At 35.3% G+C, this 14,993-nt stretch overlaps 1 protein-coding gene across 1 annotated transcript in view; it reads right to left on the reverse strand.

Annotated features, from left to right (window-relative positions):
* Positions 1–14,993, reverse strand: part of GRID2 (glutamate ionotropic receptor delta type subunit 2) — a 1,321,579-nt gene that overhangs the window by 320,266 nt on the left and 986,320 nt on the right. Inside the window, exon 7 of the mRNA XM_081813135.1 lies at positions 7,978–8,079. Within this exon, the coding sequence (XP_081669261.1) occupies positions 7,978–8,079 (102 nt within the window). The remainder of the gene's footprint in view (positions 1–7,977; positions 8,080–14,993) is intronic.

Consider the following 14,993-nt stretch of genomic DNA (forward strand, 5'->3'; position numbering starts at 1 on the left):
TTTCTAAACTTGATGCATTCTTGTATATTGTACAAATTGAGAATCTGTTGGTTACATATTAGCCATAATGGCCCTTAACATTAAACAACAAAACCCAGTTTTATTTATTTGTATTTAATATAAGAAGATTAAAAAAATTTCCAAAGAGGCACAATCCAAGAGAAAAAAAGAGGTAGGTTTTTTCTATTTGGATTGCTCTTTCCTTAGAAAATCATGAACTATACAATTGTACCCCATTTTGCTTTTTTTTCTCTTTATCCATTATCCTGATTTTGTCTAATTCTATACTTTCTGCAGACTGGGAAAATGAATTATGAAATATCAATAAATTGGAAATGAAAATATTGTGAAAAAAGGGCTAACAATGACTGCCTCCAAGACCAAGAGTATATCAAATGATTCAATATTATTTGTAACTTCTTGTCATATAGGATCTTGCTATTTCATAATACGAATGATCCTTGATGTTTTGAGTTAAAGATTTTTACTTTACCTTAAAAGCATATAGTTATTTGAACACATTATAAGTGGGTGAAGTCATTTCCTAGTGTCAAATCTGTCAAAAGATTTAATAGATTTGAGTCTTTTGATTTTTGAAAATAATTCCTTATGTTCTTTGTATTTAACACTGAGTCTAAATGTAAAATTTTAAGTGTCAGATCAAACCTATAGAGTTTATGAGATAAGAGTTGGTCAAACAGCATATAGATTATATGACTATATTCCTACTGATTTCGGACTTTAATAATCTAATAATATAACATGGGTTTTATTTATGTGCAACTAGCTTGTTGCCCACATCCTGTCTCCATCTTCCACCCTCCAAGTTTTTTCTCCAAGTTTTTTCTATGAGACATCTAGGACATACATAACAACCCTTCACATTTTGGGAGCTACACCTCAGGTAGTTCTCTGTCAGGGAAACATTTCCTTATATTTCCAGTTTAACTATTCATTAGTGCCTCTATTTAGATGTTGTCAATATTCCCAGTAGATGTCATATTCTATGCAATGATCATGCTATTTTGTTACCTCTGCATCCTTAGCACCTAGCAAAATGCTTAGCTAGGAAGGATGCTGAATCAATAATGCTGGGTTAATGTACTGGTGAATGGTTGGAAAGGCTAAGGAGACACATTTGGAACACTGAATAGGGTGGGCACTAGGACATGGTTATCCGAGGAGGCAGAGAGATAGCAGATATCCACTCCTGCCTCCCTCACAAAGGTGAGCAGAGGGAGGGAATTCTGTGAGAAGGACTAAATAGCAGAGAAATCTACAAAAACTGAATGCTGTGCTTTTCCAGCCATTTAGGCTTTGACTGGTGAGAGTGATGGACCCAGCCATGGTGATTTTGGAGCTCTGGGAAGTTTGAGAAAGCCAGGTGTTCTTCAGAAGGGAACAGTGAAAAACAGGAAGCTTAGTGACTTGCTCAAGATGTAAATAAAACAGATAAAGGAGTCTCCAGCATTCCAGCAAAACTGTCTGATTGATTCAGCAAGGTGTAATAAAGGGGAAAAGATTCAGGAATGAAATCCCATGCTGAAAAAAGAATACCTGTCACTCTGGGCTATCCTTTGCCATCTCTCTTGGAAATTTGGAGTTAGTGAAATGGAAACCAAAGAATGAGGAATCTTAAGACCACCTATTTATAGTGTGGCGTATTCACAGACATAGTCTTATGTCCAACCTGTTCTTATTTTTGTGTAATTACATATAGAGTTTTTTTTTTTCCTTTTTCTTTCCTTTTTGTCTTTTCCTCTCCCTCTACTTCTACCTCCCCTGCCCCACCACACACACACCCCTTCAGGCTATCTGAATATTTTGATTTGTTCCTTCAACAAATATTTACTGATCTGTTTTTGTAAGTGAAATCAACTTTGTGTCTTATTGTTACATTTTAGAGGGGGAATATAACATTAATGAAATTACTACCAAAAAATAAATAAATAAATAATAGTGTTACAAGAGTTCTGAATGAAAGGACATAGTGAAATAAGGAATTAAATTATCCTGTAAAGCCATGAAGTCAGTCCTAGATGTCACTGCTGAGATTAGATCATAAAAACAGTGTGATGTCTGTCCTTCTCTATTTCTATGTATTTTTCTCAACCTTATCATTCTTTTTTCAGCCTCTATGAAATGTATTTAATTCTGTCTAACTCCTTCATACACAGGTTCTATTCTCTGATAGAGAACTTAATAATGTTGATAAAATGGTTTACGTAGAGCTCCTGGAAAGCAAGGACTACATCTTATTTATCTTTGCCTTTCTGGAATTTAGGACAATGTTTAGCTTATGACATATGCTCAATAAATAGTTGAATCAAGGCTAATGGTTTAGGTCATTTTACCTTTCTCTGATCTCAGATAAAATGTAAATTTTCACAGGGAAATAAGGCCTGCTGAAAACTAAATTCCAAGAAGTGAGACTAATAATAAGGAAATATTTTAGGAAAAGGAAATTACTCTTAAAATGACAACTCAGTTGGCAGCTACCTTCTTATGGTGAGCTGCTTGGGGAAACTTACCTTCTCTCAACACATAGTTTGGACTTTGTTTTATGTGGTACTGGTTTAAGATAAGCTGCCTTTGTTTATTTTAAACATTTATCTTTCTGTGATTCTAATGATAGTTTTAGTTTAGATAGTAATTTTTAAATTGCTATTACAGTCCTTTTTTTTAAAATTGGCTTCATATCCTAATGTTATTTCTTTTCTTTTGGAAGTATTCCTTAAAATAGTCTCTCTCTTTATGATGGCTTCTTGCCCAGATTAGTTGAATTCAACTTTCCAGGAATATCCATTAACTTAATTAATTTTATAAAAATACCCTCCATATATTATTTAATCTAAAATATTTTCAATTATAAAATGCACAATTGTTTTTCCTACCACTAATAAAGATAAAATATGCTGCCAAATATAATTGCAAGGAACCATTAATTAACTGAAAGACATATCCTGATTTCACAGATATTAAAATGTTAAAAATTGTATAGTTTCAAATTTATAAAATACAGAAAAATCACTATCACAGCTTTACCATAAATTTCCAATCATACATTTATACAAAGCTTTAAAATTATTTCTATGGCAATGGCAAAGGAATACTGTGTTGCATACTTACTATAGGACAATGGTATTGCATTTTTTTTTTTTTTTCAAAAATATTCTGAGAGCTTTAGAAGGTGCCTGCTAGAATGGAACTCCCAAAAGTTAGTATCTTTGTCTGTTTTGTATGTACCCCAAGCATCTAGAAGAAGGCACTCAATAAATATTTCTCCAATGAATTTATGAGTGAATTCATGTTTCATTAGAGATGTCATGTGTCTGTTTTAAGCAAAACCAAATCAAGCAAATAAGAATTATTAATCAGTGAGCTCCTTCTAAATGCCAGTTTATGTTTTCAGATATCTTGTACAGCATAGCTTCCTTCTCAAGCCTTACTTTTCACTTGTTGCCAACTTCTTTCTGCTATATTTTCATAAGTATTATAATGATATTTGTGACTCAGTCATGCTTGCAACAACTTTTTGTGAACTACCATGAAAAAACTGAATGACATAATAGGTCATTTATGGCTATCCATAGTTGCATTACTTCAGAAGTTAAAAGGAAAAAAGAAATCTTAATAAGTGCCTTGTAGTAATACACTTGGTCCACTCAGTAAAAAGTAGAGATTAGTGGGTCAAATATAAAAATAAAAAGTTTAGAAAAAGGACTAAGCTTGTGGGGTCTGAATTTTATTCTCATTCCATCTTCTCCTCCATTTCTAAGACATTTATGTAGCTTTGGAGATGGCTGAGTATAAAGTTATCCATATGTGATGCTGTTTAGAAAAATGCTCCTAAGTTATCAATCCCATAAATTTGGAAACCTCACATCTCAATAGTTATATTTAATTTAAGCCTAACATGAGTTCATTCTGATTCTTAAGGGAGAATATCAGAGAGGCTAAGGACATGGACTCTGGAAACCAAATCTCTGGGCTTGAAACTTATCTCTAGCTCTTATTAGCTATATGGTCATGGAAATTTAATTAACATTTTTGTGCCCTATTTTCATCTTTCTAATGTCATTGATACATCTCTTGTAGGGTTTTTGTAAGGACTAAATAACACTTGTAAACTTTTTGATAAGTCCTTTCAAATAGTGGATGCCAGTGTTGGTTTTTCCCTATTTCCCCTCTGGATCCACTGCGCTCTTCGCTGCCCTGCTTTGTGTCCTGGCACGCTGACTTGCGTGGTGTTCCTTACTTGGGCTTCCTCGCCCCCTGACTTCTGGTTAGATTTTCACCTGGAGACAATGAAGGGATGCAAACACAGGAGGAGTGAAATTGACATAACTCTTCTCCCCACTTCTTCACTGCCTGATTGTGGTTTGACAGTGACTTTCTCCATCCTCTTCCTGTGTGGAAATTCACAGCTACTATTGAATGGTCTCTCTCCCATGGTTCTAGCTATTGCCAAATCTTAGTACTACTCCCTCTCCCTGCCCCATCAGACTTCAGGGTAGTCAAGACTTGCTGTGCATCTAGGCCCTGATGCATCAACACCTCTTGTTGATTCCTTTAACCCTATTTATATCCTTGTTAATAAGCCCTTTATTTGACTCTCTTTAATTAATCATTTGTATGTACCATTTATTTTCCCATCATAAATGGTATGCTGCTGAATTATTTAGTTTAAAATAAGTATCGGAGTATTTCTTTCTTTTTTTTTTTAAGATTTTATTTATTTATTTATTTGAGAGAAAGAGAGAGAGACAGAGAAACAGCATGAGAGGGGAGAGGGTCAGAGGGAGAAGCAGGCTCCCTGCTGAGCCGGGAGCCCGATGTGGGACTCGATCCCAGGACTCTGGGATCATGACCTGAGCCGAAGGCAGTTGCTTAACCAACTGAGCCACCCAGGTGCCCCGGAGTATTTCTTTCAAGTCAATGAAATATCATTCATAGTGATAGGAATGGGGGTTTTAAAACTTAGGTAAAGAAAATCAATTTTATTAACCTGTGTATCATTATAGCATAAATGTCCTCAGCACTAAAGCAGGTATGTGTAGAACTGGGACTAGACTGCAGTTAGGATGAAATAAAGACTGAGACCTCCCCTCAGGGTCTTTACACATGAACCCTCCTCCTCCTTCTCCCTTCTTGATAGTGTTGGAGGCGAGTTCGTGGAATACAAGGAAGTGGTGTTTATGTGGCCAAAACAAGTTCAATATAAACCAAATCTAAGTTTCGGGGTTTAGTGGGCATCAAGATTTTGGAGCTGCCGGGTGGGTCGAGGGGAGAGTCATTCTTAGCAGAAGCCTGCTAGGCCACGTAAGTAAGACCCAGACCTGGAAGAGTGCTTGTAGGAAGGAAATAAATAAGAAGGTCATGGCCGGTTTCCATTCAAACAGGAATTACAGGAAGAAACAGTAAGCCTCCAAAATTACTAAGTACAATGGCTGCATATCGTGGGAGTGTAATAAGTGTAAGGCCCCTTTACATACTGATAAATCCACATCTCCTCACAGAAGACCTGGGGAAACATTGTTTCCCTATATCCACTCACTAACGTGTTTGGGATCTGGGCAGGGCTGAGCTTACAGGACATGGAGGCCATTATGAGTCATGAAGGTGAGATTGGGGCATGAACACATTACCATTGCATGAAGCAATACCATCTCATTGCATAGCAATCATTTTGTTCAGCCTGGAAATGAATTTAAAATAATTTGCCATATGCAGCTTTCCCAATAAAACTCATTGTCATCTTATTCAGAGTAAAGAATTTTTTGCCCTCAAACCAAATAAAATCCTATAGATACCTCAATTCTCACACTTATCACAGTAGGAGTAGAGAGAACATAATATAATGTTAAGGGGGAAGAGGTTAAGAGGTCTGGAGTCAGTTTCACTTCCTGGATTTGAATCCTAACTCTCTCTGCTACTTACTATCAGTATATCCTCCACATTTTTTTTTTTTTTCCCCCAACCAACCTCTGGATGTCCCAGTTTCCTCTTCCTCATCCTTGGAAACAGAAAGGTATCTATTTCTTGGAAATACTGTTTAAGGACTAAATAAAACAATACAGGCAAATAACTTCATAAAGTACCTGGCATATAGTAAGTATTTAATAGTTCTTGCCTGGTTTTCTTTTCTTTTTTTTTTTTTTAAAGATTTTATTATTTATTTATTTATTTGAGACAGAGAGAATGAGAGAGAGAGCATATGAGAGGGGGGAGGGTCAGAGGGAGAAGCAGACTCCCTGCCGAGCAGAGAGCCGGATGCGGGACTCGATCCCGGGACTCCAGGATCATGACCTGAGCCGAAGGCAGTCGCTCAACCAACTGAGCCACCCAGGCGCCCTGGTTTTCTTTTTGTATGTGCATCTCCCAACAAGATTCTATGTGTACCTTGAGGTATGAACATACCTTTAAGATGAAGACATATACCTACATAATAGGTATATAATGTAATAGGTATAGGTATTATTCATTTAATCCATTACCAAGTCTTATCATACAGTAAAGTATTAAATAAATATTTGCTTAGGGACTAAATGAGGTTAGCTTGCCTTAGAAATATGAATCTCAAAGATAAAAACAATGTACATATATTGTTTTTATTGAAGTTGTCTCCTGAGATTCCATGTTAATCACTAGAAAGGAGACTATTAATAGTTCACTGCACTTTAAATGTCTGTCTTTTTTTTTTAATATTAGCACATCAGTGCAGATGCATATCCACAGCCTTGGGTACATACAGAAGCACCATCACATTCAAGTTGTCAAGTATTCATAATTTAATTATTTGCCAAAAAAGTAAAAATCTTATCAAAATAATAACTAATAATAAAGTATACATACCAAAAATAGGGACTAGACTACTCATTTGAATATACTCTTACAGAGAATAATACAGATCTTTTTTTTAACAATGAAATTATGTTGAGTCCACTTAATTTGTATTAAACAATGTATAAGGGGCAACCATTGCTGTTATAAACTTTGCTAGATATTCAATTGGCAGCAATTTAAAAAAAAGACTGGTTTCTTCCACCTACTAATTCTGCAATTTATTCAGCCTGTAGAAAAGACTTTTTCAAATTTAAAAACAAGTAGGCTTTTCTAAAGAAAAATAAAGTTAACAACTATGGACATTTTGAAACTGACTATAAAGTAGCATAAGCCTAAACTCATAGAAACAGCAAGGGAGAATGCATATTTTCCTGCTTTATGGCTATTTAGACTATCCATTTGAGTATTTTGTTGTTAAAAAAGATTTCTATTAACATGTAATTTTATATGCCTTTTAGAAGAGAAAATAATAATATAAAGAATAATGATAATAGTTACCTTTTGATTTTCTAAGTAAATGTAATTGTATAATTATATTTATAATTGTAAAATTCCATATAATATTCACAGAGTCTAGATGGTGAGCTTCATAAAGACAGAATCATATCTACCATTTCTTTATTCATCAGTGGTCCCCAGTAATCAGCACTGAGCTTGAATACAGTTGATTCTCAATAAATATTTATTAAACAATTGTATGATCTTTCCTTTGAAGTAGGTTCTTGCTAGAAAAGCATTGCTGTGGTCTACCAATGTTTGAGTATTATTGAATGTACTATATTTGGTCAACTCTAGCCTTGTTTGGCATGGTTACTCTTATTTATGCATACTTACAGTAACAGAATACCTGAGGGAGACCGTTACTTTATCATGTATAGCAAACTGGGACTAAAATGTCTCAGAAAGTTACTGACAAAAGCACTGTAATTAAAAGTAAAGCCTGCAAAAATCTGATTCTGATCCATATAAATTGAAGGTTGGAAAATATGACCATTAAACATATCTTTGAAAGCATAGTCAGGATTTGTTAAAAGTTTTTTTAAGATTATGGCATCACTTAATAAAACATAAAGAAATGAGGGATAAAGTAACTTCTAGAAGCCAGAACCACAAGGCTCAGATCAGACTTACCAGAACAGTCACCACACGTAGAACCACTCCACGCATGTTATTCTCTAGTTTCTTGTCAGTCAGTGATCCATTCAGCCCTGTGACAGGATTCCAGCACCCAAGCTGAAAGGTAAAATAGGTTGGTCACTTTCCTGCCTGAAGAACAGTCCAATCAGCTATGCAAAAGTCTTTCAGAAAGCTGTGTGATACCTCTTGGAATAACTGGTATAGGAAGGGTCCTGCACAAGTTTTCTTTTTTAATAGCAAGTGAAGCAATCAGAAATTCCATTTCCTGCTTTTAAAAATCATTATATGGCATATGACAGTATTCAATATGCTTTAGGAGACTCTACTAAGGACATTGACTTAATAAGGAGTTACAATACACCAATAACTTAGTCCCCATAATGCACTAATTGGAAAAATAATAGCACATATAATTCTAGTATAATGTCTGTTCTTAATATATCAATTATTGCACAAGTTAGATTTTCTTATAGTTTCAATGGTTTTAATTAGATATTGCACTGCCTTTATTGGAAAAAAACTACAAGATTTTTAATATAGTTAGAAGGGTTTCTGCTTTTATTTGAGGGGAAAAATCATGTATATGGCCTTAGAAATATGAATCTCAAAGATAAAAACTTTCCCATTTCTATTTGTTGTTTTCAAGTATTCACAGTACATACAACAATATAATTTGCCTTTTTTGTCAGTGCTATCAATTTCCTTGGAATATTTTGGCAGCAGCCTTTCCCTTAAAGTCTTGCCATGATTCACTGCTCTTTACACTCCAAATACTGGTTAAATTTTACATCCTCATGTAGTTCTTATCTCTTCAGTTCAGGTCATGATCTCCAAATATCCATATCTGAGGGCTCCCAGTTTTAAAATCGCTGCCTATAAATCACAACAGGATAAAAACTGATGACTCTCAATTCCGAAATAAGGAGAAAAAAAGAGATCTTATGACTTGAATTAGCAGATAATCCAAGGAGCAAAGCTGCAAAAAGAATGCTGTAATGCACATCTTGGGAAGAAATGCCGTGCTATCAATTCTGATACTAGATCCATGAGCCTTCACTTTTGGGAACCTATTCCATATCTGCATGCTTTAAAAATGTAACAGATCTTCCGTCATATTTGGAGACTGCTCTGATTGACTGAATGGTTTATAGGGGCACCTGGTTATTTGTGCTGCTTCCTCCTGAAGACTGATTTATTTCCTTGTATTGCATTTTGTTTGTGGCTTCCAAAGTTGGCAACATACTGGCAAGTCTCCTTCACAAATAACAGATTCAGGTGCTTCCTATTAAAACTCAAGTTTCTCTTTGAGTCCCCAAGAGGTGTTTAATTAAGAAACCTAAAATATACATAATATATCTTAAGAGAAGGGATGTCACAATATAAACAAAAAGCCAGCTTTCTCTGTATTAAAACAATTTGGAAAGGGCTGCTAATTGTAGGTTTCAACTATAAAAGCACATTAAATTCATATAATGATATCATTCTTAGTTTCCTAAAAAGTCTCATTAGAACTTAGATCGAATTAGCAAATCCAAATGTATTCAAAGTCTAATTATCAGAGATAGTGTAGTCCTCTTGCCCAATTTAAAACCTTATGAAATTTCTTTCGAGCTTTTTGTTCTCTTCTCAGGTCAACCAGTCTATGCTCAATTACATTCCTTGATGTGCACTTTTTCTAGTAACTTTTTAAGAAGTTTTTATTTTCTTAGACTAAATTAATACTGGTGGAAAAGGTGGTTTATGACATTAAATGAAGACCTACTACACTATCCACCTTTTACAGTTCTATTACTTAATTCTAAGCTTAATGAGTAGCTTTTAGGACATCATGTTGTTCAAGGTAAATATGGCTAAGTTACCAAAGTAAATACAAGGATTTCTTTTTTTGTCTTCCTTGGTGAATCTACTGTCAGTTTGCCTAAATAAATGACATCTATTAATGCCAACTTGACCATAGCATTTTGGTGATTGACTAGTCAAAATATTTACTATGGAATAACAATAAAACTTGCTGAGCAATTTGTTTCAACAATGTTCTGGACAAACATTTAAACATATATAATTTCTAGCTTCTTAATTACATCTTCCTTTAAACATAACTAAATATAGTCAATGGTTTAAAAATTCTAAGGCACTCAAACATTTGGGATTTTGAAATAACAATAAAAATATTTGTCTTCAGACGTGGGCCGTAACTTAAACATTTGTATATATATATCATGTGTACATATATAATGTTTCTTCTCACTTAAAAAAAAAATTTGGCCAAGTTCTTTCTCATATATATTACAAGACATCATTTTCTCCTCTGCCTGATGATTTTTTCCATTTCTATTTTCTCTCTCTCCTCACCCCACCCCCTCCGTGGCTTGCTATTTGACTCACGTGTCTTTTGATGGTAGTACTTGTAAAGTTGTTTCTCTTCATCATAACAGCTGGGATTTTTAGGATTGGTAACACCTTTTACTTAATTCAGTTGTTCATATGTACAAACTCTAACACTTAAAGTTGGCTGAATATTAGCTATGGACACCAAGAGCTAGGAATTTCAGAGATGAATTTTGAGGTAGAGAATGTTTAGAATACAGATTATCTGGAAAACTAGAAATAAAATATATCCACTTGTCACATATCAAAATGGGGCAAAACAAAGAAATCATTCAGAAATTAAGATAATACTTATTTCCTATATTGAATAGAACTATTTTTTTTTACATTTTTTGGAATAATTTCTAAGTGTTAGCCATGATACTGAGCTCTTTATACTTGATCTCATTTAAGCCTCAAAATAACTTTAGGAGAAGGTGTTGCTACAATTTTTATTTTATAAACATAGAAACTAAGGGCTTACTAAAGTCACATAACTACTAAGAGATAAAACTAGGATTTAAACGAGTGCTTTTAAAAGCCCAGATTTGGGGCGCCTGGGTGACTCAGTCGGTTGAGCGTCTGCCTTCAGCTCAGGTCATGATCTCCAGGTCCTGGGATCGAGCCCCGCATCGGGCTCCCTGTGTAGCAGGGAGTCTGCTTCTCCCTCTTCCTCTGCCCCTCCCTTGCTTGTCCTCACTCTCTCTCCCTCTCTCTCTCTCTCAGGTAAATAAATAAAATCTTTAAAAAAATAAAAAATAGGGGCGCCTGGGTGGCTCAGTCGTTAAGCGTCTGCCTTCGGCTCAGGTCATGATCCCAGTGCCCTGGGATCGAGCCCCGCATCGGGCTCCCTGCTCCGCGGGAAGCCTGCTTCTCCCTCTCCCATTCCCCCTGCTTGTATTCCCTCTTTCGCTGTGTCTCTCTCTGTCAAATAAATAAATAAAATCTTAAAAAAAAAAAAATAAATAAAATAAAATAAAATAAAAAATAAAAGTCCAGATTCAGTGCTTTCAATTGCAGTTCTGTTTTATAGCTTATGAATTTTTTTCATTAAAATCTATTTAAGGTAGGTAGAGAAAATATTATTCCTATATTTTAGTCAAAAACTTAAAGCTCAGAATTGTTAAGTAGCTGCCTCAATATAACAACTGGTGAATTCACATTTTGGCAATACAATTAAAAATGCAAATCATCATCATCATCATTTTTATCAAAGAAATTATAACATGTACATAATGCATAGTATATAATCCTCTGAGGTCTTTACTTATATTAATTAATTTACTTCTCAAAACAATACAATGAGAAAGGCAACATTATTATCTCCATTCTACAGAAGGGGAAACTGAGAATTGAGAGACTGTGCTCCTTCTACTGTGTTATCTTTTATCCACTTAATCAGTCAAGAGGCATTGAGTAGAATAAGGAAAGTAACAGAAAAATGAAATGGACAAGAGATTCTCAAAAACATTTCTGGAAATCTCTACTTTGTGTCACCAAATTACTACAGATAAGTGTGGAACACATCTCATTCATCATAAGGTCTATGATGCTTCTCAAAATGTACACCAGAAATAAATGAGGAAATAAACAACAGAAACACACAGAGAAAATGTTGATTATTCACATCTTTTTGAAGGATTTTTCAAGTTTTAAGATTCCTTAATTTCTGTTCATAGCCACTCATCTCCCTGAGGTTCCCTTCAAGCTTTTCTGTTTGATTGTAATAGCTCTTTCCAATAATAAGCAATACAAATGAGTTAGGTTCACACAGATTCAAAATGAATTTGTATCTACAATGGGTCATATTCCTTGCAGTGTAGCCAGATTGACAGGCATAGTGTTTGATTAAAAAAAATAAAAAAGCCTAGAAGAATTTTATTTAAGTTCAAGTGTGAGGCTTATCTAACAATTTCTCTGGTTTCATTGTTAGAAATTCTATTAACTTGATTTCTCTGGATATGTGGAGAAGGTTGTTTTTGTCTGATTGCGTTTTTATTTTTGCCCCCCCCCTTTTTTAAACAATGAGGCCAGAGACTAATAAAGATAATGCACACAGAATCTTATAATACTCTCTATTCAGCTGAACACTTTCTAAGTAAAAAAATAATAAAAGTAGCCCCTGCAGCACATGAGATTTACAGAAAGTCATACTGCTGATGGCAAAACAAGATTCACTATCTCCCATGGTCTGACAGTCTAGAGAAAATTTAGAAGGGATTAAAAAAATAAAGACCAATTCAATTTCCTTTCAATTACAGTATATCGATTTCCTATAGTATTATCTGGTTATTGCTGAAAGTCACTTTAAAACCTTAAAAATGCTTAATGCTTTAATTATCCCCTTCATTGGAGCTTTAGCAATAATAATCTTGTCGCTCTCTGTTAAAATCAATGTAATATCTTGTGTTCAACAAAATGGTTGCTGTATTTGCATGAGGACACTAATAGGCTCCTAACATGATGTGTCACGTCATTAGCAAATGAGCAAGTTTTAGATATTTACTCTTTTCCTTTCAATATTTCCTCTTTTCATTTGTTCAGGGGCTTTAAAGGATGACGTTTGACTTGGTTTTGCATCACTATTTTTCAGGCAGTGTTATAATGTCAAAAAAGAGCTGAACTGTTCAACTTTAATTTTACACTTAATAGTCATAGGCCTTAATCACAGGAGTCAAGAGAGCTCTTAATTGAATACCAAATGGAATTCCCTACATTTATTAGCTTGTATTCATATGGAACAAACGAAGCCTGGCTATAGTACGGAAGCTCCAGCTGCAGGACACAGACTATCCACCACACTGCAGGCTGTGGGCTGCCGGCCACTGCATTTCCTTTATTTGCTTTCTCAGCCTTCAAAGGAAAAAAAGGAACAATAAGGCATAGGCAAAGTAGCCAAAAGCTAACCATTCAGAAATGCACAGCATTTATTTGGTAGATATTACTTCTATAATGGGATAGAAAATGTAAAAAGAAATACATATGGCAGGTTGGCTCAGATACATGTTTTATAGAGTTAAATTGGAATGTTTTTCTTTGATATGTACAGGCATGTGGTGTGTCAGTAATCCCTCCAATAATAATTTTTTTGGTGATATTTCCACCTGTAAAACAGGTTCAATTTGTAGGACTTGCTCCCTAGGGGATGATTATTTCCTCCTAAGAGTCTATGCCTACACTTGGTCATTACCGTGAAGTAGACGTTCTTTAGATTATGTGAAATAGCCTTAGCTCTTGAGTTTTCTTTAGGAGAAAATGTCTTTGAAAAAGAAATCAGAAAAAAATATCCCCTGATTCCACTGCTTACATTTCCCTGTATTGCTGCTGCAAACAAAATTTCTGTACCATATAACAATGCACATGTAAAGTAAGATGAACTTAGCTGATTTCCACAAATGAAGAATATAAACATCAGAAGCTATAGATATGAAAAAAAATAGCTCAAAGATGTTTTATGCAGCCATAATAATTACTCTCAGTTATCACCTGGCATTTAACTGATTTAATAATATTTTACCATTATTATAAGTTTTCCCTTCTTGTATAATTCCTCTTGGTGTAAAATTACTGTTACACTATATCTAGAGGCAGTATATCATAGTGGCTAAGATCAGAAACTCTAGAACCAGACTGCTTAGGTTCAAGCACCTACTCTGACACTTGCTGCACATGTGTCTTTGGGCCTCAGTTTTTTCACCTCTCAAATGGGCACAGTAAAAGTGACTTCCTCACAGGGTTGGTGGCATTCTTTTTTTTTTTTTTTTTTTTAAGATTTTATTTATTTATTTGAGAGAGAGAGAATGAGAGACAGAGAGCACGAGAGGGAAGAGGGCAGAGGGAGAAGCAGACCCCCCGCCAAGCAGGGAGCCCGATGTGGGACTCGATCCCGGGACTCCAGGATCATGACCTGAGCCGAAGGCAGTCGCTTAACCAACTGAGCCACCCAGGCGCCCCAAGGGTTGGTGGCATTCTTAACTGACTTCATATATATCAAGTATTTAGAAGTGTTCTTGACACCTAAAGACTAAAGAAGTGTTAATTATCATCAGTCCTATAAAATCAGCACTCTTGTTTCTTGCTCAGCCTCATCATTTGGAGTCCCTTCCTAGTTTCAGTGAGGAAGCATGCCTCTAAAGCTGTGGTTCTCAAACTTTGGCTGCATATTAGAACCCCCTGAAAATTTTAAACACTTCCTATGTACCAGCACAAACCCAGAACAATGAAGTCCAAATCTCCAGGGATGGGATCTAGGCATCAGTCTTATGTACGGCTCTCCAGGTGATTTCAACCTCCAGCCAAGATTGAGAAGTCCTGCTCTAAAACTTGCCTTAACATCCAGGGAATGCAGTCTCATAGAATGGCTACTTAACCTCATTGACTGAAGGCATCATTTTTTTTTTTTTTTTTACAAAAGTTTATTCTTAAATGTACAACAGGATCTAACACAACACTTCATTCCAGCTATAGGTAGCAACAGACGCTATGACAGGGAATCCAGATGTTTAAACAGGAATGGAATTAAGGATCATCATTGCCTCGGGCACAAGGAACAGCTTACTTTTTGCCAGATTTCTTAATTCCACCTGTGGCCAGGGGGCCCTTCCCCGCGGCCTTCGCTTTTAGCTCCTCGAGTTTCTTCTGCT

This window comes from Leptonychotes weddellii, chromosome 2 (assembly GCF_054177405.1).
Source record: "Leptonychotes weddellii isolate Sample4059 chromosome 2, ASM5417740v2, whole genome shotgun sequence".
In the NCBI taxonomy this organism is placed as follows: domain Eukaryota; kingdom Metazoa; phylum Chordata; class Mammalia; order Carnivora; family Phocidae; genus Leptonychotes; species Leptonychotes weddellii.